The sequence below is a fragment of the Leucoraja erinacea genome, unplaced genomic scaffold (genome assembly GCF_028641065.1).
Source record: "Leucoraja erinacea ecotype New England unplaced genomic scaffold, Leri_hhj_1 Leri_375S, whole genome shotgun sequence".
Lineage (NCBI taxonomy): Eukaryota > Metazoa > Chordata > Chondrichthyes > Rajiformes > Rajidae > Leucoraja > Leucoraja erinaceus.
In genome coordinates, this window is record NW_026576276.1 from 107,866 (window position 1) to 129,598 (window position 21,733).

General features: G+C 41.6%; 1 protein-coding gene and 1 pseudogene across 1 annotated transcript; one reads left to right on the forward strand and one right to left on the reverse strand.

The window, feature by feature from the left end:
* The first annotated feature begins 341 nt into the window (after positions 1-341).
* Positions 342-17,830, forward strand: LOC129693642 (hydroxycarboxylic acid receptor 2-like; annotated as a pseudogene).
* Positions 17,831-17,943: 113 nt separating this feature from the next.
* LOC129693643 (hydroxycarboxylic acid receptor 2-like) lies at positions 17,944-19,341 on the reverse strand. Its single transcript, XM_055630428.1, has one exon. It carries the CDS (start codon positions 19,339-19,341, stop codon positions 18,322-18,324), a length of 1,020 nt encoding a protein of 339 aa, XP_055486403.1. The 3' UTR covers positions 17,944-18,321.
* Between the last annotated feature and the right edge of the window lie 2,392 nt (positions 19,342-21,733).

Genomic DNA, 21,733 nt, shown 5'->3' on the forward strand with positions numbered 1-21,733 from the left:
GCTCGGATTCAGCCGCGGGACTGACATTACTTACCATCACCCGGCGGGGTCACAACATCTGAAGCTTGGATCGCCTTGGCGCAGTGGGAGAATAAGAAGGGATGAGACAAAGACTTAAGACTTTTGCCTTCCATCACAGTGAGGAGGTGCCTGGTGAACTCACTGCGGTGGATGTTAATTTGTGTTTATTGTGTGTTTTTTTCATTTTTACTATATGTAGGACTGCAAGGCAACAAAATTTCGTTCAGACCGCAAGTTCTGAATGACAATAAAGGCTACTTTGACTTTGACTTTGACTATGACTTTGACGAGGTGGGGGCTGGCAATCAGGCTGATCAATGATGTCTCACTGGGAGACAGTACAAACTGCTGAGGTGAGCACAAATTGATTGAAAAATGTAGCATGGAAACAGGTGCTTTGTCCCACCGAGCACACCAGCCATCGATCACCCACTCGCTCTAGTTCTATGTTAACCCATTGACCTCAGTTGCTGACTGTATGGAGGTTGCATGTTCTCCCTGTGACCATGTGGGTTTCCTCCGGGTGCTACAGTTTCCTCCCACATCGCAAAGACATGCAGGTCTGTATGTTAATTGGCCTCTGTAAATTGCCCCAAGTGTGTTGGGAGTGGATGAGAAAGTGAGATAACATAGAACTAGCGTGAACGGGTGGTCGGTGGTCGGCGTTGACTCGGTGGGCCGATCGTCCTGCTTCCATGCTGTATCTCTAAACAAGCCAAAGGGCGTTGGCGATATCTATAGGGGGGGAGTTGCACGGAAGGTCACTAGGTCATAGGGCTCGACGCAAAGAGCCGCTAAATCCAACTGGAAGACATCCGTCATTTCCGGTATATGTTATTAATGCTAGAAACGCGTACGTTCCTACCTGTTAAAAACCGCTAAATGTGGAATTTATGCGCTGAAAACAATTGTGGGAGTCGGCGTAAGTGTGAGAGACATCGTACCCAACTTCAGAATTACAAAAGTGAAGCGAAGTGAAGGTATAGAGAAGCGAGAACTGAAGGGACAACAGCAGCTAAAGTGCTTGGTAAACATTGAAAATATTGGGAATTATCGCGTTTGCTCACTGCATTTCATCAAGTAAGGCATTATTTGTGTTTTTTCTTGATTCCTTTGGTATCTAAAAATTCTCAGGTGATAAATCTGGCTGTAAATTTTACTTCAGAGGCGTTTTCTTTTGGTATGTAAAAACCCACGAGAACCATGGGCGATTTAGAAAAATTACAGCCAGATTTATCACTTCTGAAACTTTTTAGATGCCTTACTTGATGAAATGCAGTGAGCAAACGGCCAATGTTCGCCAAGCACTCTGGCTGTTGTTGTCCCTTCAGCTCTTGTTTCTATCTACCGTCATTTCTCCTCACTTTTGGAATTCTGAAGTATGCTAAATGTCTCACACGCTTATCCTGATTTCCATAATTATTTACAGCACAAAAATGGACAATTTCAGTGGGTTTTAACGGGCCCGCTACGCTGGAAACAATGGTAAGTGCCTACCTGCAGTACATCGCGTGTAATCCATTTGGAGTAGCGTAGCAACAGTACGGGTCTTGGGTCGTGACCCGACTGCCGTGAAACCTCTCTATACAGGGATGAGAATTATTTATTTATGGATGTTATGGAAGGCATTGGTGGAACAGAATTATGGAGTTGTATATTAAGTCCTATCAAAAGAAGGATCCCGATTCAATGGTTGAGTGGCTTTTATTGTCACATGTGCAAAGTGCAAACGTACAGTGAAATTATTTTCTTACAGCCCAGTGGAGTATTGACATACCCAAGCACATCCCTAATTAGCAATTGTACAGAAATATTCTACTCAGCCCGCGTGAGGCGCCATGTTTTGGTGTTATTTTTCAAGTCCAGTCCACTTTCCAGTCTGAAGAAGTGTCTTGCCTCGAAACGTCAACTATTCCTTTTCCCCAGAGATGCTGTCTGACCTGCTGAGTTACTCCAGCTGAGTTACTCCAGCTTTATGTGTCTGTCCACATTCCAGTTGTTATGGGCGGTTCCCGATTCTGGCAAACCCCAGGCTGCTGCAGGGCATCCAGTCGTCACTTTCCCCTGGTCAACCAGCAACCAACGTACTCTCCTCACTGGTCCACCTTTGTTCCCTGTGAGCTCATCTCCCAGTTGTAACTCATGATTTTCCATGCCTGAATTATCAGGAACTGTTTCTGTCAGTGAAATACAATGGGCATTACCCCACTTCTCATATCGAAGGGATATATTGGCTTTAAAAAAAAAATTAATATCAATTAAAAAAATCCCAAGTGGATTTTGGGCTGGGCCTCTTTCAAATATCAATTGGTGTGAGATTTTGTTAAGTGAATATGAAGAAAAAAAAGCTTCTACATACTCTGCGGGGATTGCTAAAAAAAAGCAGTACTAAATAGCAAACTTTGTTTACCAATCCACCAATCCATAAACTCAGCACTAAAGGATGTTTTGAGGAAGAACATTCTTGCTATTGAGGCAGTGCAGCGTAGGTTCACGAGGTTAATCCCCGGGATGGTGGGACTGTCATATGAGGAAAGATTGGAAAGACTGGGGTTGTATTCTGAATTTGGAAGGATGAGAGGGTTTATTATAGAAACTTATAAATTAAAGCTAGATGCAGAGAAAAATGTTCCCAATGTTGGGGGAGTCCAGAACCAGAGGCCACAGACTAAGAATAAAGGGCCATTTAAAACTGAGATAAGAAAAAACGTTTTCACCCAGAGAGTTGTGAATTTGTGGAATTCTCTGCCAGAGATGGCAGTAGAGGCCAATTCACTGGATTAATTTAAAAGAGAGTTAGATAGAGCTCTAACGGTTAGCAGAATCAAGGGGTATGGGGAGAAGGCAGGCATTGGTTACATTGGGAGGAAACCCAGAGAAGCCATACACTGGTCACGGGGAGAACGTACAAACTCCGTACAGATATACCCACGGTCTGGATGAAACCCAGGTCTCTGACACTGTAAGGCAGCAACTCTACCGCTGCGCCACTGTGCCACTCTAAAGATGAAGTTCTATATTTCATTAGTTTTGTTTAGTTCAGAGATACAGCATGGAAACCGGCTTTTCATCCCACAGAGTCCACACCGACTATCGATCATCCATTTACACTAGTTCTATGTTATCTCACTTGTCATCCACCCCCTCCACACCAGGGGCAAGTTACAGAGGACAATTAGCCTATAAACCTGCATGTTTTTAGGGTGTGGAAGGAACCACCACTGTGGCCACCATCACCACCCTGGCCACGCTCTTGTTTCAGTCCTGTATTGTAATGTTGTTAAATTTAGCCATGCACACTCCCAATGAGAGAAAAGGAATGGGTGACATTTTGGGTCAAGACCCTTCTTCAGGCTGTCTTCAGGCTTTAGACCCTTCGTCAGAGGTGCATATGCCCAAAGTGAACTGAGGAGAAATATCAACCACCAAAGTTGAATGGCAGATCAGACAGCAGCGACAGGAGAGCATCTTTATATCCATCCTTCCCTCAGTAATCAAACAGGGACCATTAGCTTTTAGCATCAATGTGCCGGTTCACAACTGAAGATCATTTCAGAGATTTGCTTTGGAGTTATAGGGCCTTTCCAAAATGTTAATATTCATTTTTTCCCAGTTATTATACTGTAGTCGAGGAAGTTTATTTGGCTTGTTGTGAGTGTTAAACTTTGTTCTAATATTCCAAATATTATTAATTTTGAGTCTGGATCCAATTTAGTATTAACAACTTCAGAAATTATTCCAAAAATATCAGTCCAGAAATTTTTAATTTTTGTACAAATTGCAAAAGTATGTGTTAAATTTGCCTCTAGGTGCAGACATGTATCACAGATAGGAGAAATATGTGGGAAGATTCTATTTAGTTTTATTTTGGAGTAATGTAATCTGTGTAAGACTTTAAATTGTATTAAAGCATGTCTGGCATTTAACGAGCATTGATGTATATGTTGTAGACTTTCGTCTCAAATATCTTTTGTTATAGGTTGACCTAATTCATTTTCCCATGTGTATCTATATAATTCCACCGGTGGTACCTCGTTATTTAAGAGGGTGTTATAAATATAAGCTATTAATTTTTCAGTGTTAGGATGCTTTTTCAAACATTCATCAAGAATTTCTGCTTCCCTAGTCCTATAAACTTGTGTATTAGATTTAACATAATCTCTAATTTGTAGATATCTGAAGAAATTATTTGAGTGCAATCCATAATTCTGTTGTAACTCTTGAAATGAAAGAAAAATGCCTTTCCTATAAAGATGTCCAATCTTTTTAATTCCGTAATTTTTCCATTGTATGAAACCTTTATCCAATATGGATGGCTTGAATAAAGGATTGTTTACAATGGGAAGATATAGTGGTATACTAGACTAAGTGGGACCCATTGGGTCCCATGTTCACATGGGAGGGCTGGTCCCCCGACGCAATATTCCACCTCGCCGCCAATTCCAATATTGGTGGCCAGTGGGGGGGCTTTCTGGAGCGCTGGTATGGGTTCTTGGGGTGGCAGCTCAGTCCCTCAAGCATGATCTGCTGGCAGCTCACTCACGGCTGGTGGGCTGGCAGTTGACTCATGGCTATTCCTTGAAATTCAATTTCAAGCAGGGTGCAAGGCCACCAAATTCAAATCCATTTTCCTGCCACTTCAAGCAGGGTGCAAGGCCACCGAATTCAGTGCAGTTTCATACCACTTCAAGCAGGGTGCAAGGCCACCAAATTCAGTGCAGTTTCATTCCACTTCAAGCAGGGTGCAAGGTCACCAAATTCAAGTGCAGTTTCATACCATTTCATGCTGGGTGAAACCACCATAAAACCACACAAAACACCAAACTCACTGTTCAGTAGACATTCAGTGTGTTCAGTTGATTCACAGCTCAGACAGAGTCGTGACCTCCCCCTCTCCCATCATGCAGAGACTGAGCCACACCCATTTCATTGCACATCTCGTATGTGTATGTGACGAATAAACTTGACTTGACACTTCTGGGTTTTATAACACCTCCCCCTCCCACCGGAAAAGGTGTGGCCTTCATGGCGTGTTTAACAGGAGAGAGATTCTCAACATTTTTTAAACACTAATAACACTTTTATTTTTCATTGATCGGAAGAATTCTCTGCACCCGCTCAGCGGAGGGGGACTGAGTAAGATGGACCAAAATCACAGCCGTGAGTTTTATCCAAAATCAATATACAGTGTAAACAGGAAGTGCATTTGCAGTAGTGCCTTTCAATTCAAGCCAAAGCACCCAAGCCGCCATTTGCAGTGTAGTGCCTTTCAACTTCAAGCCAAAGCACCCTAGCCACCATTTGCAGTAAGTAGTACTTTTCAACTTCGAGCCAAAGCACCCAAGCCACCATTTGCAGTAAGTAGTGCCTTTCAACTTCAAGCCAAAGCACCTGCCACCATTTGCAGTAAGTAGTGCCTTTTAACTTCAAGCCAAAGCACCCAAACAACCATTTGCAGGCAGTGCCTTTTTACTTCAAACAAACCATATTTTCATTTTTAAACCACATTAAGGGGACTCACAGTTGAGTAGACACTTGTTCAGTGTTATTCAGAGCCCAGAGAGACGTGATCCTTGGCTTCATCCATCTTGCAGAGACTGAGTGAGGCACACCACTTCCTGGTTTTATAGTCCCCCCCCCCCCCCCCCCCCTCCCTCCAGCAGAGAGAATGTTGATTTTTTTTTGAAAACATTAATATCTCTCTGATTTGTCATCGATGGGAAAAATCCTCCGGTCCCGTAAGGCGGAGGGGGGGCTCTGAGCGAGGTGGCCAAAAATAACAGCCATAGGTGGCGCCATTCTCTCAGAAATCGCAGCACTTTGGGCCAAAAGCGGTCAAGATCAGACTTTTATTAATATAGATTATTCAATTTTAAAGCTTTTTTTTATTGTTTCCAGATTCGTATTCCACTATGTATTATAGGGTTTTCCCTATAGGTTTTTTGTGCAGTTTTGTGGGAGCAAATATAATCGAACCAATTTCAAAAGGTAAACAGTCTTCCTTTTTCATCTTTAACCAATCTGGTTTCTGATCCATTTCTTCCAGCCAGAAATTCATGTTTTTAATATGGACTGCCCAGAAATAAAACAAGAAATTTGGCAAGGCCAAACCTCCATTTATCTTTGACTTACATAAATGTTTTTTACTTATTCTATGATTCTTATAATCCCAAATAAAGCTTGTAACAATGGAATTGACTTTTTTGAAAAAAGAATTTGGGATATATATCGGGATTAATTGAAATAGGTACAGTAGTTGCGGTAAGAAGATCATTTTTACAGCATTAATTCTACCAAGCATTGAAATGGGAAGTGTTTTCCAATACTGAATATTCTTGTGTAGTTTATTCGTAAGGGTGGACATTTTAGTTTAAATAAAGAGGTATATGTCTTAGTTATGTAAATTCCTAAATATTTAAGTTTATCTTTAACTATTTTAAAAGGGGATTGTTGTAATGTATGTAAATTGAGTTTTGTTATTGGCATGATTTCACTTTTATTCCAATTAATTCTATATCCTGAAAACTGACCAAATTGAGTTACTAGATTTAATAGATTTGGAACACTAGTTTCTAACTTTGCAATATATATTAATACATCATCTGCATATAAAGAGATTTTATTCCTTGTGTCTCTAGTGTTATACCCATGTAATTCTGGATGGTTTCTAACGCTTTCTGCTAATGGTTCAATTGCAAGAGCAAATAACAGTGGGGATAGTGAACATCCTTGTCTACAACCTCTAGAAAGATTAAATTTAGTTGATAACATTTGGTTTGTTAATATTCTAGCTGTTGGGTTAGAGTATAACAATTTAACCCATGTACAGTACTTCTCTAGCAGTTGAAAATTTTCCATCACCGAAAATAAATATGATCATTCTCCCTGGTCAAATGCTTTTTCAGCATCCAGCGAAATAATTGCTAGATCTGCATTAGGAATTCTATTTGAGTATATAATATTGAATAGTCTTCTCAGATTATAAAATGAGTAACGTTTTGGAATAAAACCTATTTGGTCGGGGTGTATTCATTTGTTAATCACTAAGCTCAATCTATAAGATAGGATTTTGGTTAATATTTTCTGATTAGTATTTAAGAGAGCTATTGCTCTATATGAATCTGGGTCTTCAAGATCCTTATCCGTTTTTGGTATAAGTATGATTGTAGATTCATTTAGAGTTTCTGGAAGATTCTGTTGAATGTAAGCGTATTTGTACAGTGTCTGTAGACGTGGAGAAATCAGATCATAACATTTTTTATAAAATTCAGAACTTAGACCATCAGTACCTGCGGCCTTTCCATTTTTTAAAGATCTAATTGACTCTTCGATGTCTTTTACCGTAATTTCAGCACCTAGTAATTCTCTCTCTTTCTGATCAAAACCCGTAAGATTACATTTCTGTAGAAATGTTTCCATTCCTGTTGATTGTTCAGTCGTTTTAGATGAGTACAGTTTTTGATAGTATTGTAAAAATCTATCATTAATATCTTTAGGCAGTGTTAATGTTTCTCCCTTGTCTGATCTAATTTTGTAAATTGTTTTTTCCCCGTCCAGTTTACGAAGTTGACGCACTAATAGTTTTTGTGGTTTATCACCAAATTCAAAATTTAATTGTTTTGTTGATAAAGTTTTATAACTTGGTCTGAGTATATTTTGTTTAACTTATATTTCAGTACTGCAATTTTATTGTGTTTTATCATGGATGGTGCTGCTGCATTTTCTATGTCTAATTGCCTTATTTCCATTTCCAATGTCTGCTGTTTGGCCCTATTCTCTTTATTAAGAAATGATTGGGAAGAGATTAATGCTGCTCGCACAAATGCTTTAAATGTTTCCCAAAGAAGGGAGGCAGAGGTTCCAAGGCTATCATTAGCCTCAAAAAACATATTAATCTGTTTTACGAGGTATTCATTACATAGCTTTTCTTTTAAGATTTGGGGGTTAAGTCTCCATTGTGACTGTGTCTCGGCCATTCCGTTTAGTTTAATCATAAATGTTAGTGGAGCATGGTCCGAGATTATAATATTATGATATTGCGAGTTATAGGTAAATGGGATAAGTTTAGAGTCTACTAAGAAATAGTCTATCCTTGAGTAAGTTTTATGCACTGGTGAGTAAAAAGAATATTCTCGACTGGATGGGTTTTCAATTCTCCAAACATCCTTAATGTTGGTAGTATTAATATATGAGTTTAGAAATTCACTTGACTGAGATTTTAATTTTCTTTTAGTTGATGATCTATCTAAATAAGCATCCAGTGTACAATTTAAGTCTCCACTGATTATTAAATTATGTTGTGTGCATTCTGGGATAATGTTGAGTATTCTCTTAAAAAACAGGGGGCTATCAAAATTTGGTCCATACAAATTAAGGAAAGTCACTTTTTTTGAGTATAACTCCCCTACGAATACAATATATCTGCTTTCGATATCTTCTATCGTTGATATATGTTTAAACCTTTATGGATTAATATTGCAAACCTCTAGATTTATGTGAAAATGAAGAGTGATACGCTTTAGCAATCCATTTTGCTTTCAATCTATGTTGTGCTTCCTTTTTAAGATGTGTTTCCTGGAGAAATATTATATCTGCTTTAAGTGATTTTAAATGAACTAATACTTTACTTCGCTTGATTGGTTCATTAATTCCCTTAACATTCCAGCTACAGAATTTAATTCGTTCACCCCCAATTTTCCAATTAACGTCTTGCATCTTGTGATTAGAGTGGTCTACGATAGAGCAGATGGCTCAGCACACTAAACCCTACCTTATACCCGAACATCAGGTAGATGAATTTTAGGTCTTGTCGGTTTTCCATTCTCCTTAAATAAAATATATAATTCCATTCCAAATACAAAATATAACATAATATATGATAGAAAATATTTTAAAATGTTGTGTTCGTAAAGTGTAAAGAGTAGAAAAAGAAGCAAACTACAACTATGGTTAGTGCAGTTAGTGATAACCACCCTAATGTGGCTAAACATCTAAGGACTTCCCTAGCCTTTGGTAAAAAAAATATATTACTAGCTCCGTACGTTCCTTAAAAGAAAAGTTTCAATTTCAATAAAAAAAAACAATGGGGGGGGGGGGGGGGGGGGGGGGGGGGGGGGGGGGGGGGGGGGGGGGGGGGTGGGGGAGGTGGGGGGGGGGGTGGGGGGGGGGGGGGGGGGGGGGGGGGGGGGGGGGGGGGGGGGGGGGGGGGGGGGGGGGGGGGGGGGGGGGGGGGGGGGGGGGGGGTGGGGGGGGGGGGTGGGGGGGGGGGGGGGGGGGGGGGGGGGGGGGGGGGGGGGGGGGAGGGAAACAATAGTTATAATCCATTATTGAAATAATTATTAGTCTCAAAATGAAATGTTACGTATAGCAAAAAATAGAAAAAAAATTGTCAAAGACTAATCAAAATCAAAAATATCAAAGAGAAAACCAATGTATAATAAAGGATATTAACTGTTGTGTTACATGATTCACAGCGTAGAGTAGGTGATCATTTCGCAAACACTAGCGCTCTGTCCACCAAGGCTTGCTGGATCTCCCAGTTGTGAACCATTATAACTCCGCTTCCCATTCCCATACTGACCTTTCTGACCTGGGCCTCCTCCATAGCCAGAGTGAGGCCACACGCAAACTGGAGGAACGCCATCTCATAGTATCTTGGCATCTTGGGTAGCTTACAACCCAAAGGTATGAACATTGAATTCTCCAATTTCAAGTAATGCCCCCCCCCCCCCATCCCAGTGTGCACCCATTTCTCCCACCATCTCCCAACACTCCCCAGCCACCCTACTCCTTTCCCCTAATCCGTACACTCATCTCCCACCCCAAGTCTCTCATCTCCCTTTTAACCCCCTTTTCCCTCCTCTGTTCCTTTGCACCCACATCCCTCCCTCCAGCTTCACATTTCACTCCCCCTCTCCTCTCCTTATCTCCCTTTTGCCTCATTTTCACCTCTAGCCTTTGACATCTATTCCACCCATCTCCCAATCAAAAACTCCTGAACTGTATCCACCCACCTGTTGTCAGGCTGTGTCCAGCCCCATCCCTCTTTTACAGCTTTCTCCCATCTAGTACAATGAGTCTGAGGAAGAGTCCCGACCCGAAACGTTCCTCGCCCATTCCCTCCACAGACGCTGCCTAACCCCGTGAGTTAGTCCCGCACTTTGTGTTTCACTCTGACTTACAGTCTGTGACACTTTGTGACTACGACTGTGACTGCAGCAATATTGGCAGGCAATGAACAAAGGATAAAAACTACTGCCTTTGTTGTCACCAGCTTCACTGGTCGTTTATATTTACCCTTCATATTGCTGTTGATCGGTCTTAACTTCGAAATGATGCAGGAGTACAGACTAAATAACTTAACCTGTTTAAAAATAGTTTTTATAATAACACTATAAAAGCAGTGTCCATTCAAATGATGTGTAGGAAGGAACTGTAGATGTTGATTTAAACTAGAGATAGACACAAAAAGCTCAAGTAACTCAGCAGGTCAAGACAGCAGCTCTGGAGAGAAGGGTCTCGACCCGAAACATCACCTATTCTTTATCTCCAGAGATGCTGTCTGACCCGCTGAGTTACTCCAGCTTTTTGTGTCTATCTTCTAATCAAATGATTGTGAATCTTAGAGGATTGTTTATGTTAAAAGGTTCACTGTTTGTCATGATGTGTTTTGCTTGAAGCCATATCTTTCTTTCAACAAATGCAATGAAAATGTCGCTGTCACAGTGCAGGGGACATTTGTTATCTTTCTTGCTCACCTTGTAAGATATGTTGTTTACTTTGTGGAAAGGATGGATCACCTTAACACAGCGTCACATCGCTAAAACCAATGGGGAAAAAGACGCTGTCGATCTGCTTTATGGAAATCATAAATTGATTCAGGCAACCATTCAGGCAAATTATAATCTGATTCAATGCGGCACAGTGGCACAGTGGCACAGCTGGTAGAGGTTCAATCCTGACCTCATCTGCTTTCAGTGTGGAGGTTGCCCGTTATCCCTGTGAACGTGTGGGCTTCCACCAGGTGCACCGGTTTTCTCCCACAACCTAAAGGGATTTGTAGGTTAACCGGCCTCTGTAAATTTTCCCTTGCGTGTTTGTAGTCACGTAGTTAAGTTATGTTTAGTTTCTGCTTTAATGTAGAGATACAGTATAGAAACAGGCCCTTTGGCCCATTGAATCCACGCCCACCAATAATCACCCGAACCGTTCACACTAGTTCTATGTTACCCACTCCAAGTCAACAGGTAGGACTGCATTTGCTAAGACAAGGTCAAAACAGATTCTTGTGAACAGGTCTTAGGTCGAAAACCTGGGAATTTTCCGCTGCTGCCAGGTTTGTGATGGAAAGCTGCTTGTGTATGTAGGTGGAGGGGTGGGGTGGGGGGGTGGAGAGGAGAAAGAGGAAGGGTGAAGGTGGAGGAGGGAGGTGCGGGCATACATATATATATATATATATATATATACGACAGCTGCACTGGATTGCTTTGTTTACAAGACTCCACCAGTAAAGTTATAGAGGAAGTGCTGCACTTCTATTGAAAGAGGTGAATTTTACATCTGTGACCTATCATTTCCTCTAAATTTACTAGAATCCCTTCCTTTATATAAAGTAAAGAGAACCTAATGGGCACATATTGAAATAAAGTGTAATTTTGTCACAGTCTGCCCTCTCCTCATTCTCATCCACTTCACCTCCCAGTACTTTTCCACCGGTCCCTCCTTCTCCTCGCCTGCCACTCCCCTCTCATCAGCCCAACTCTCCTCACCTGTTGCACTCAATTGCCTCTTATCACCTATTAACCCGGTATATAGACTCTCCTCACCGTTCACACAGTGCCAGATTGTTCTCAGCATTCATGCAAGACTATCCAGCGATTTTCCGACTGCCTACACGGATTCGAACCTACCTGCCCATTCCGTCCTGTCGTCTTCCCGGATATCACCTCAGCCCCCTGTCCCCGACCACGGCCTTCGTCCCGTACCTCCTGGTTTCTGTCTGCCTCTCTCCTGGGCTGTTTGGTGTATCCCTGCAATGGCTCCTCGACTTCCTGCCTGGCTTCGACTCTCCTTTCGTCTGTCCCTCACTGGTTTGTTTGCATCGTGTGTTGGATCTCCTGGTTACCGGACCTTCTGCTACCCCGACTACGTCTCCTGCCTGCCCCTCTTCGGAACCCTCGCTCAATCCTGAGCCTCTGTGTGAGTACGGTGTAGCCATTCCTGTGTTACTACTCTGTGTTACAGTATCGTAATAAAGTTCATTACCAATTATACCTGCCTGATTCTGTGCTGTTATTGGGTCCAAGTGATACCCGTTACCAATTTATGTAGATAAGTTCATCCTATGACCAACTAGAGAGTGGTCCTGACCTACCATCTATCTCGTTAGTGAACCTCAAACTAACTTTAATCGGACTTAACTGGACTTTATCCTGGCCTTTATCTTGCACTAAACATTATTCCCTTTATCCTGTATCTGTGCACTTGATTGTAATCATGTTTAGTATTTCCACTGACTGGATAGCACACAACTAAAAAGATTTTCACTACACCTCGGTACACGTGACAATAAACTAAACTAAAATTAAATTAAACAAAGTTGTCTTGTGTTTATAAGTTTATTTCAGAAGTTGCTCATTAAGCTAGACTTCAGGGTTGACAACATTTAAAAACGTGTACAATTTCATGGTTTTTACACGTTAGGCTTTAATTACCCAATGATAGACTTCTGACTCAAGTGATCAGAGGGGGGTTACAGAGGTCGTTTGTTGATCCAATGTCTGTCCTTGGGATTCCCCTTGTTCATTATCTTGACTCGTAGCTGATTTGCAAGACCTTAAATTTAGATGAATGAGAGCTTTCTTCAACGCATCCTTGAATGCTGAATTTGAAAAATAGTAAATCACTGGGTCGATCAAAAAGTTCAGGGCATGCTCGTCCCTGTTAGAGTGAAGGGCAAGGCGGGTAAGTCATTTGGTATTTTTAAAACGGAGATCAATAGGCTTTTTATTAGTAAGGATACAAGGAGAAGGCAGGAGAATGGGGTTGAGAGGAAAAAATAGATCAGCCGTGAACAGAGTACAGAGAAGGTTCACCAGACTGATTCCTTGGATGTCAGGACTTTCATATGAAGAAAGACTGGATAGACTCGGTTTGTACTCACTAGAATTTAGAAGATTGAGGGGGGATGGGTCTTATAGAAGCTTACAAAATTCATAAGGGGTTGGACAGGCTAGATGCAGGAAGTTTGTTCCCGATGTTGGGGAAGTCAAGGGTCAGAACGGGTGACTGACTGGGGGAGGGGCAGGAATTTGTTCCCGATGTTGGGACAGTCCAGAACAAGGGGTCACAGTTTAGGATACGGGGGAAATCTTTTAGGACCGAGATGAGGAAAACATTTTTCACACAGAGAGTGGTGAATCTCTGGAATTCTCTGCCACAGAAGGTAGTTGAGGCCAGTTCATTGGCTATATTTAAGAGGGAGTTAGATGTGGCCCTTGTGGCTAAAGGGATCAGGGCATATGGAGAGAAGGCAGGTGCAGGATACTGAGTTGGATGATCAGCCATGATCATATTGAATGGCGGTGCAGGCTCGAAGGGCTGAATGGCCTGCTCCTGCACCTATTTTCTATGTTTCTAGGAACGAATGGGGGAGCAGACTCCATGGGCCGAAGGGTCTAATTCTGCTCCTATGTCTTATGTTCTTATGATATACCTGGTTTCAGTGGTCTCAGGGAGGTCCTGTCTTCAAGACTCTGCACTCATCTTATCCAAACAACCCCAGTCCTACCTGACCACTCATACTGCAGTTAAGTAGCGGGCTCACCAATCAGCACAGAAACAGGCCATTTGGCCCTACTCATCCATGCAGAATAAATCCCTTCCTGAGCTAGTCCCATCTTCCTGAATTTGGTCCATATTCCTCAAAACGTTTTCCATCAGTGTACCTGTGCAAATGTATTTTAAATGTTGTAATTGTACCTGCCCCAACTACCCCCAACAGCAGGTAATTCCAGACACTCTCCACCCTCTGTGTGAACAACCTATCCCTTTAAATTATTCCCCTTTCACAATACGACATCCTTTAATTTCAGCCTCACCTAATTTAGCTGTCGATAAATGTGAACATTTATTGATCGTCTTTCCCTGCAGTTGCAATGCTGTAGATTCAGAATGCCCCACATTTAATAACTAGTTTTGATTGCCTTAAGGGTGTCAATGGATATTTGATAAAAATATTTTACGTCAATAGAAGTGATGGCCTTGTGAGCTTCCAAAGCAAATCTCTGAAATGATCTTCAGTTGTGAACCGGCACAGTGATGCTAAAAGCTAATGGTGCCTGTTTGATTACTGAGGGAAGGATATATATAAAGATGCTCTCCTGTCGCTCCTGTCTGATCTGCCATTCAATGTTCATGGTTGATATTTCTCCTCGGTTCACTTTGGGCATATGCACCTCTGGCAAAGGATCTAAAGCCTGAAATAAGCCTGAAGAAGGGTCTTGACCCAAAACGTTACCTATTCATTTTCCCTCACGTGACAAGCTGAAAGTAGATTACTCTAGAGCGGGGCCCCCTTAGGCCCAATTGGGACAAATTGGTCCAATTGGCTTAAGGCCGGCACTGACACCCAGCAATGTGTTTCTGGATGAAACCGATCTCTTGTCCCACATCACACTTGTCATTTGTGTCATCGTCATCCTGGGATTTGTTGGAAATGCAATCGCTCTGTGGATTTTCCTCTTTCATCTTAAACACTGGAAACCAAACACAGTGTGCTTTCTGAACCTAGCAATCGCTGACATGCTTCTAATCATCTGCATACCCTTTCGAATTAGTTATATGGTTCATGAAAAAAAATGGATTAATGGTGTTATTCTTTGTCGCCTGAACCTACTCCTGATTTCCTTTAATCGGACTAGCAGCATCTTCTTCATGGTGGTTACAGCTATCGATCGCTATTTGAAGGTGATCCACCACCTCCGCAAGTGTAACACGGTACCTGCAAGGTGCACAGTGAAGATTGCAGTCGCTCTGTGGTTTATGGCAGTGGCAATTTGGTTGCACTTGGTGACAGGACAACACGACTTCAAGCATAACAATGTGACGCTCTGCGAGTCATTCAAGATAAACAGCCCTCAAAATGGCACAAGTATTTGGATGTCTAGTGTCTACATGTTATTTTTCTTTATTTTTACAGCTTTGGTTATTCTGTTCTGTGTCTCCTGCATCACCTGAAAGTTAAGACAGATCAAAAGCATTGTGCGGCGTAAATATAACCAAACAGTGGAGATGGTGACAACTGTGGGGGCAATTTTAATCATTTGCTTCATGCCCACCGATATTGGTTTTATTGTGGTTGTAATCACAAAGCTAAGAAGTGCCCAACAATGCAATTCATTTAACACAGCAAGGCATTTCTTTTATAACACATCGTTTCTGACATACATGAACTGTATGATCAATCCCGTTGTTTATTATTTTTTGAATTTGTCATTTAACAACGCCTTGATGAAAGCTCTCCTTCGTCTGAAATTAAAGTCTGGCAGACCAGTCACAAGTCAAGAAACTGAACAAGAGGGCTCGATGGATGGGCTGACTGCAGCTCGACAAATGATCCCTGAAACACCGCTCTGATCACGTATGCTGACTGAACCAGATGCTTATTTTATTAGGTAGTGAGGGCAAAGTTTGTGCATGAGTGTAAAACTGAAATTGTGCAAATGTTAAATATTTTGTCAAGCAGTTATTTGATTTGAGTAAATAATTTCTGATATAAAGTGTAATAAATTGCAGTTTCCTGGCCTAGACATGGTGCAACAAATTGTCTCTATCATCTTAAAAGAGATTGCGATCACAAGAGTTCCTCTTCTCATGTATTCTCTGTAAGCACAATACTTGCACAGTGGACATACGGAACTGCAGATGTTTTAATCTTGAACAAAACTCACAAAGTGCTGGAGTAACTCAGCGAGTCAGGCAGCATCTCTGGAGAAAATGGATAGGTGGCGTTGAGGTCGGGACCCTTCTTCAAATTCAACAGTGTGGATTGTGACAACTTCTGAAGATGGGTCCAAAGCACCTGACCCAAAAAGTTGCTTGTCCATGTTATCCCGAGATGGTGCCTGTCCCTTTGAGTTACTCCAGCACTTTGTGTGGTTCCTTCCCTGTCCATTGTCAGTTATTTATGTCAGTCACTTGTAGCTGGATGAGAATTTTATTCCAAACCATTCTTCAGTTGAATCTTTTGGATTCTTCTTCTTCAAAAAATCGTGTGTCGTACAGTAACTTCACTGAGCTCTGAATCAAATATATACTGTATGGTCACAGATTCACCTCCATCTCAAATACATGTACACTTCTATATCTTGCACTGTGTAGCTTCTCTGTTGCTTTGTCTTTTGACCTTGAGTTTGAACTGAATGTATCTATGTGTGGCATATCTGATCGGTTTGGAGAGCATGCAGAATCGAGCTTTTCATTGTATCTCAGTACATGTGACGGTAATAAACCTCATCTTAATCCTTCATTGTCATTGGGAGTTTGCATGCTTAATTAAACAAAAGTGTGGTAGAGAATTTCATAAGGAATATGGAAGTGATTACAGTAACATTGTGAAACAAGATGTATGGGGCAAACTTTCTACACAGTGGGTGATAGGTGCCAGGCACATAGATATGCAGCGAATGGAGCGATATGGATTATGGTTCATCTAGTCATTATGTTCGGCATGTTAGTTTGTTCCTGTGCTGTACTCTTCTCTGTTCTGATGCTAAAACCATCATGGTGTACTGCAAATTCTGCAATACTGACTAATTATTTCTTAATACCAACTTATTGTTGTCCAGGATATTGTCAATGTGTTTACAACACAACTGATTGGTGCTTCGTTTCACTCCACCCTGCAGTGTGATGCGTTGAGCAGATAAGGTTGTTCTTCTTTTCATTAGCTAGCTCCTGAAGCACTCTGACTGTGTGACTGTAACACAATGGAGATGAAACCGTCCTCTCGTTCCACACCACACTTGTCATTTGTGTCACCATCGTCCTGGGATTTGTTGGAAATGCTATGGCCCTGTGGATCTTCCTCTTTCATGTATAACGCTGGAAATCAAACACCGTGTACTCACTGAATCTGGCAAATGCCGACAAGCTTCTAATCACCTGCCTACCCTTTAGAATTGGTTCTTTTGTTCACGAGAAAATTTGATTTGTGGTGATGTTCGTTGCCGCATAAACCTATTCCTGATTTCCTTAATGTGTTGGAAGGAACTGCTGGTTTAAACCGAAGATAGACACAAAAAGCTGGAGTAACACAGTGAGTCAGGCAGCATCTCTGGAGAAAAGAAATAGGTGACGTTTCGGATCGAGAAGAAGCGTCTAGACCTGAAATGTCACGGATTCCTTTTCTCCAGAGATGCTGACTGTTCCGCTGAGTTACTCCAGCTTATTTGTGTCAATCCTGGATTTCCTTAAATCGGACTGGCAACACCTTCTTCTTGATGGTTATAACCATCGATCGTTATATGAAGGTGCTCCACCTTCTCCACTAAGTAAACGGGTGATTGAAGGTTGACGTGTGCATCAAATGTGTTATTCTCTCATCAATAATGTAAGCCTCAACATTGCTATAGCTATATTATGTATTACCTATTCTGCCCCAAGTTCATCTGCCTTACCTGTCATACCTTTTGCATTAAAATAAATGCAGTTCAGAGTAACAGACTTTCCTCTCTCCCTGTCTTTCCACTGACTGGATAGCACGCAACTAAAAATATTTTCACTACACCTCGGTACACGTGACAATAAACTAAACAAAATTAAATTACACGAAGTTATCTTGTGTTTATAAGTTTATAAGAAACCTAACTGAAGCTTGAACTCAGGATTAAATGAAAAGTTATACTTTATAATCTACGAACCTATCTCCAATGACGTATTATTAGTAATTCATTCCACTTTTTTTTTCTTTTTTGACATTTGTAATTCTTTTTTCTCTCTCTTTCTATCTATATTAAAAAAAACTAGAAGCAGAATCAATCCACAATTGAAAATTTTAATAATGTATGATTGATGTACATGAAAAGTTTTTACTATAATATGTAACTATATTTTACCATAACATGTTTGCTTCTAATAAAAAGATTTAAAAAAAAAAGAAAAATATTTCAGAAGTTGCTCATTAAGCTAGACTTCAGCATTGACAACATTTAAAAACTTGTACAATGTCATGGTTTTACACGCTGGGCTTTAATTACCCAATGATAGACTTCTGACTCAGTCCGGGCTGTCTGCAAGTGATCAGAAGGGGGTTACAGAGGCCGTTTGTTGATCCAATGTCTGTCCTTGGGATTCCCCTTGTTCATTATTCTGACTCGTAGCTGATTTGCAAGACCTTAAATTTAAATGAACGAGAGCTTTCTTCAACGCATCCTTGAATGCTGAATTTGAAAAATAGTAAATCACTGGGTCGATCACACTGTTCAGGTATGTCACGAACAACGTGTTGTAGAAGATATTAACAGCGGTGATGTATTTCTTGCAGTCTGTGGGTTTTTGCTTTGTAACTAAAACGGCGACCACGGCAATGTTGGTGGGCAAGAAACAAATAACAAAGACCACGACCACAGCTATCACAAGCTGCACGGTGCGCTTATATTTACGCCTCATCTCAGTCTCCATCTGCCTTAACTTCCAGATGATGCAGGAGCTGGAGAAAACTAAAACGGAGACCGGTAAAATTAACGTAAAGCATATAAACACAGTGTCCGTCCAAATTGCGGTGGCCCCGTGAGGGTTGGTTATGTTGAATGGTTCACAGTAGGTCCTGGCGATGTTAATTTGATGGAAGTCGTGTCGCTCTACCAACAAGTGTAAACAAATCCCCACTGCCACGACCCACAGGGCTCCTGCTAACATCGCCGCACACCTTGGAGATATCTTGTTGGCTTTGTGAAACGGGCGGACCACCTTAAAGTAGCGATCGACGGCTATGGCCATCAGGAAGATGACGCTGCCAACCCGGTTTAGGGAGATCATGAAGACGTTTAGGCGACAGGGCACATCACCGAAGATCCAGTCCTTCCCGTTGATAAAATAATGGGCTCGAAAAGGTAGGCAGCACATCAACAGAGTGTCAGCGATCATCAGGTTTAGCGAGTACACAACGTTTGGTCTCCGGGATTTCACGTGAAAGCAGAAGATCCACAAGGCAGTTACATTTCCAGCCAATCCTAGGATGAATGTGATAAGAATTACTGGTGGGTTGTACTTAAAGTTGTCATCTGCACTTGCAGCACATGCCTGGTTCGCGTTCTCCATGACTTTACACGCACTCACTGTGCTCCAGAGATGAAAGCAGAACTTACTTCAACTTCATCATCACAGCTGGTGGGTGGAGTAAAATACACCAACAAATAGTACTTTACAGGCCCCCAAATCGTCAATGGGAACTAGAAGAGCAAGTGGACAGGAAGATTGCAGGCAGTTGCAAGGCTAATGACGTTGTCATAGTAGGGGGTTTTAACTTTCTCATTATAGACTGGGGCTGTCATGGTGCTGAGGACTTTGTCCGGGTAGAATTTGTCACCCAGAGAGTTGTGGATCTGTGGAATTCTCTTCCACAGATGACAGTGGAGGCCAATTCACTGGATATTTTCAATAGAGAGTTAGATTTAGATCTTGGGGCTAAAGGAATCAAGGGATATGGGGAAAAAGCAGGAATGGGGTACTGATTTTGGATGATCCACCATTATCATGTTGAATGGCTGGATGGCCTATTCCTGCATCGAAGGGCCGAATGGCCTACTCCTGCACCTATTTTCTATGTTTCTATGTTTCTAAATGTGTTCATGGAAGTTTCCTCAGGAAATGTGTAGAAGGCCCTACAAGGGAAAGGGCAAGGCTTGATCTATTAGGAAATTGGGAATGGCTAGTGACAGCGGGTGGATCTTTTGGGACTGACAAGCATTGTGCTATTAACTTTAAAATAGCAATGGATAAAGACAGGGTGGGCTCACGAGTTAAAACTCTGAATTGGGGTAATGCCAAGTTTGATGGTACTCAACAGGAACTTGCCCAAGTTGATTGGAGTACGTTGTTTGCTGATAAAGGAATGTCTGGAAAGTGGGATGCTTTTAGAAGTGTGATGACAAAAGTTCAAGGCATGCTCGTCCCTGTTAGAGTGAAGGGCAAGGCGGGTAAGTCATTTGGTATTTTTAAAACGGAGATCAATAGGCTTTTTATTAGTAAGGGTACAAGGAGAAGGCAGGAGAATGGGGTTGAGAGGAAAAAATAGATCAGCCGTGAACAGAGTACAGAGAAGGTTCACCAGACTGATTCCTGGGATGTCAGGACTTTCATATGAAGAAAGATTGGATAGACTCAGTTTGTACTCGCTAGAATTTAGAAGATTGAGGGGGGATCTTGTAGAAACTTACAAAATTCATCTTAAACACTGGAAACCAAACACAGTGTGCTTTCTGAACCTAGCAATCGCTGACATGCTTCTAATCATCTGCATACCCTTTCGAATTAGTTATATGGTTCACGAAATAAAATGGATTAATGGTGATATTCTTTGTCGCCTGAACCTACTCCTGATTTCCTTTAATCGGACTAGCAGCATCTTCTTCCTGGTGGTTACAGCCATCAATCGCTATTTGAAGGTGATCCACCGCCTCCGCAAGTGTAACACGGTACCTGCAAGGTGCACAGTGAAGATTGCAGTCGCTCTGTGGTTTATGGCAGTGGCAATTTGGTTGCACTTGGTGACAGGACGACACGACTTCAAGCATAACAATGTGACGCTCTGCGAGTCATTCAAGATAAACAGCCCTCAAAATGGCACAAGTATTTGGATGTCTAGTGTCTACATGTTATTTTTCTTTATTTTTACAGCTTTGGTTATTCTGTTCTGTGTCTCCTGCATCACCTGAAAGTTAAGACAGATCAAAAGCAATGTGCGGCGTAAATATAACCAAACAGTGGAGATGGTGACAACTGTGGGGGCAATTTTAATCATTTGCTTCATGCCCACCAATATTGGTTTTATTGTGGTTGTAATCACAAAGCTAAGAAGTGCCCAACAATGCAATTCATTTAACACAGCAAGGCATTTCTTTTATAACACATCGTTTCTGACATACATGAACTGTATGATCAATCCCGTTGTTTATTATTTTTTGAATTTGTCATTTAACAACGCCTTGATGAAAGCTCTCCTTCATCTGAAATTAAAGTCTGGCAGACCAGTCACAAGTCAAGAAACTGAACAAGAGGGCTCGATGGATGGGCAGACTGCAGCTCGACAAATGATCCCTGACACTCCGCTCTGATCACGTATGCTGACTGAACCAGATGCTTATTTTATTAGGTAGTGAGGGCAACGTTTGTGCATGAGTAACATTTGATTTGAGTAAATAATTTCTGATATAAAGTGTAATAAATTGCAGTTTCCTGGCCTAGACATGGTGCAACAAATTGTCTCTATCATCTTAAAAGAGATTGCGATCACAAGAGTTCCTCTTCTCATGTATTCTCTGTAAGCACAATACTTGCACAGTGGACATAAGGAACTGCAGATGTTTTAAATCTTGAACAAACTCACAAAGTGCTGGAGTAACTCAGCGAGTCAGGCAGCATCTCTGGAGAAAATGGATAGGTGGCGTTGAGGTCGGGACCCCTTCTTCAAATTTCAACAGTGTGGATTGTG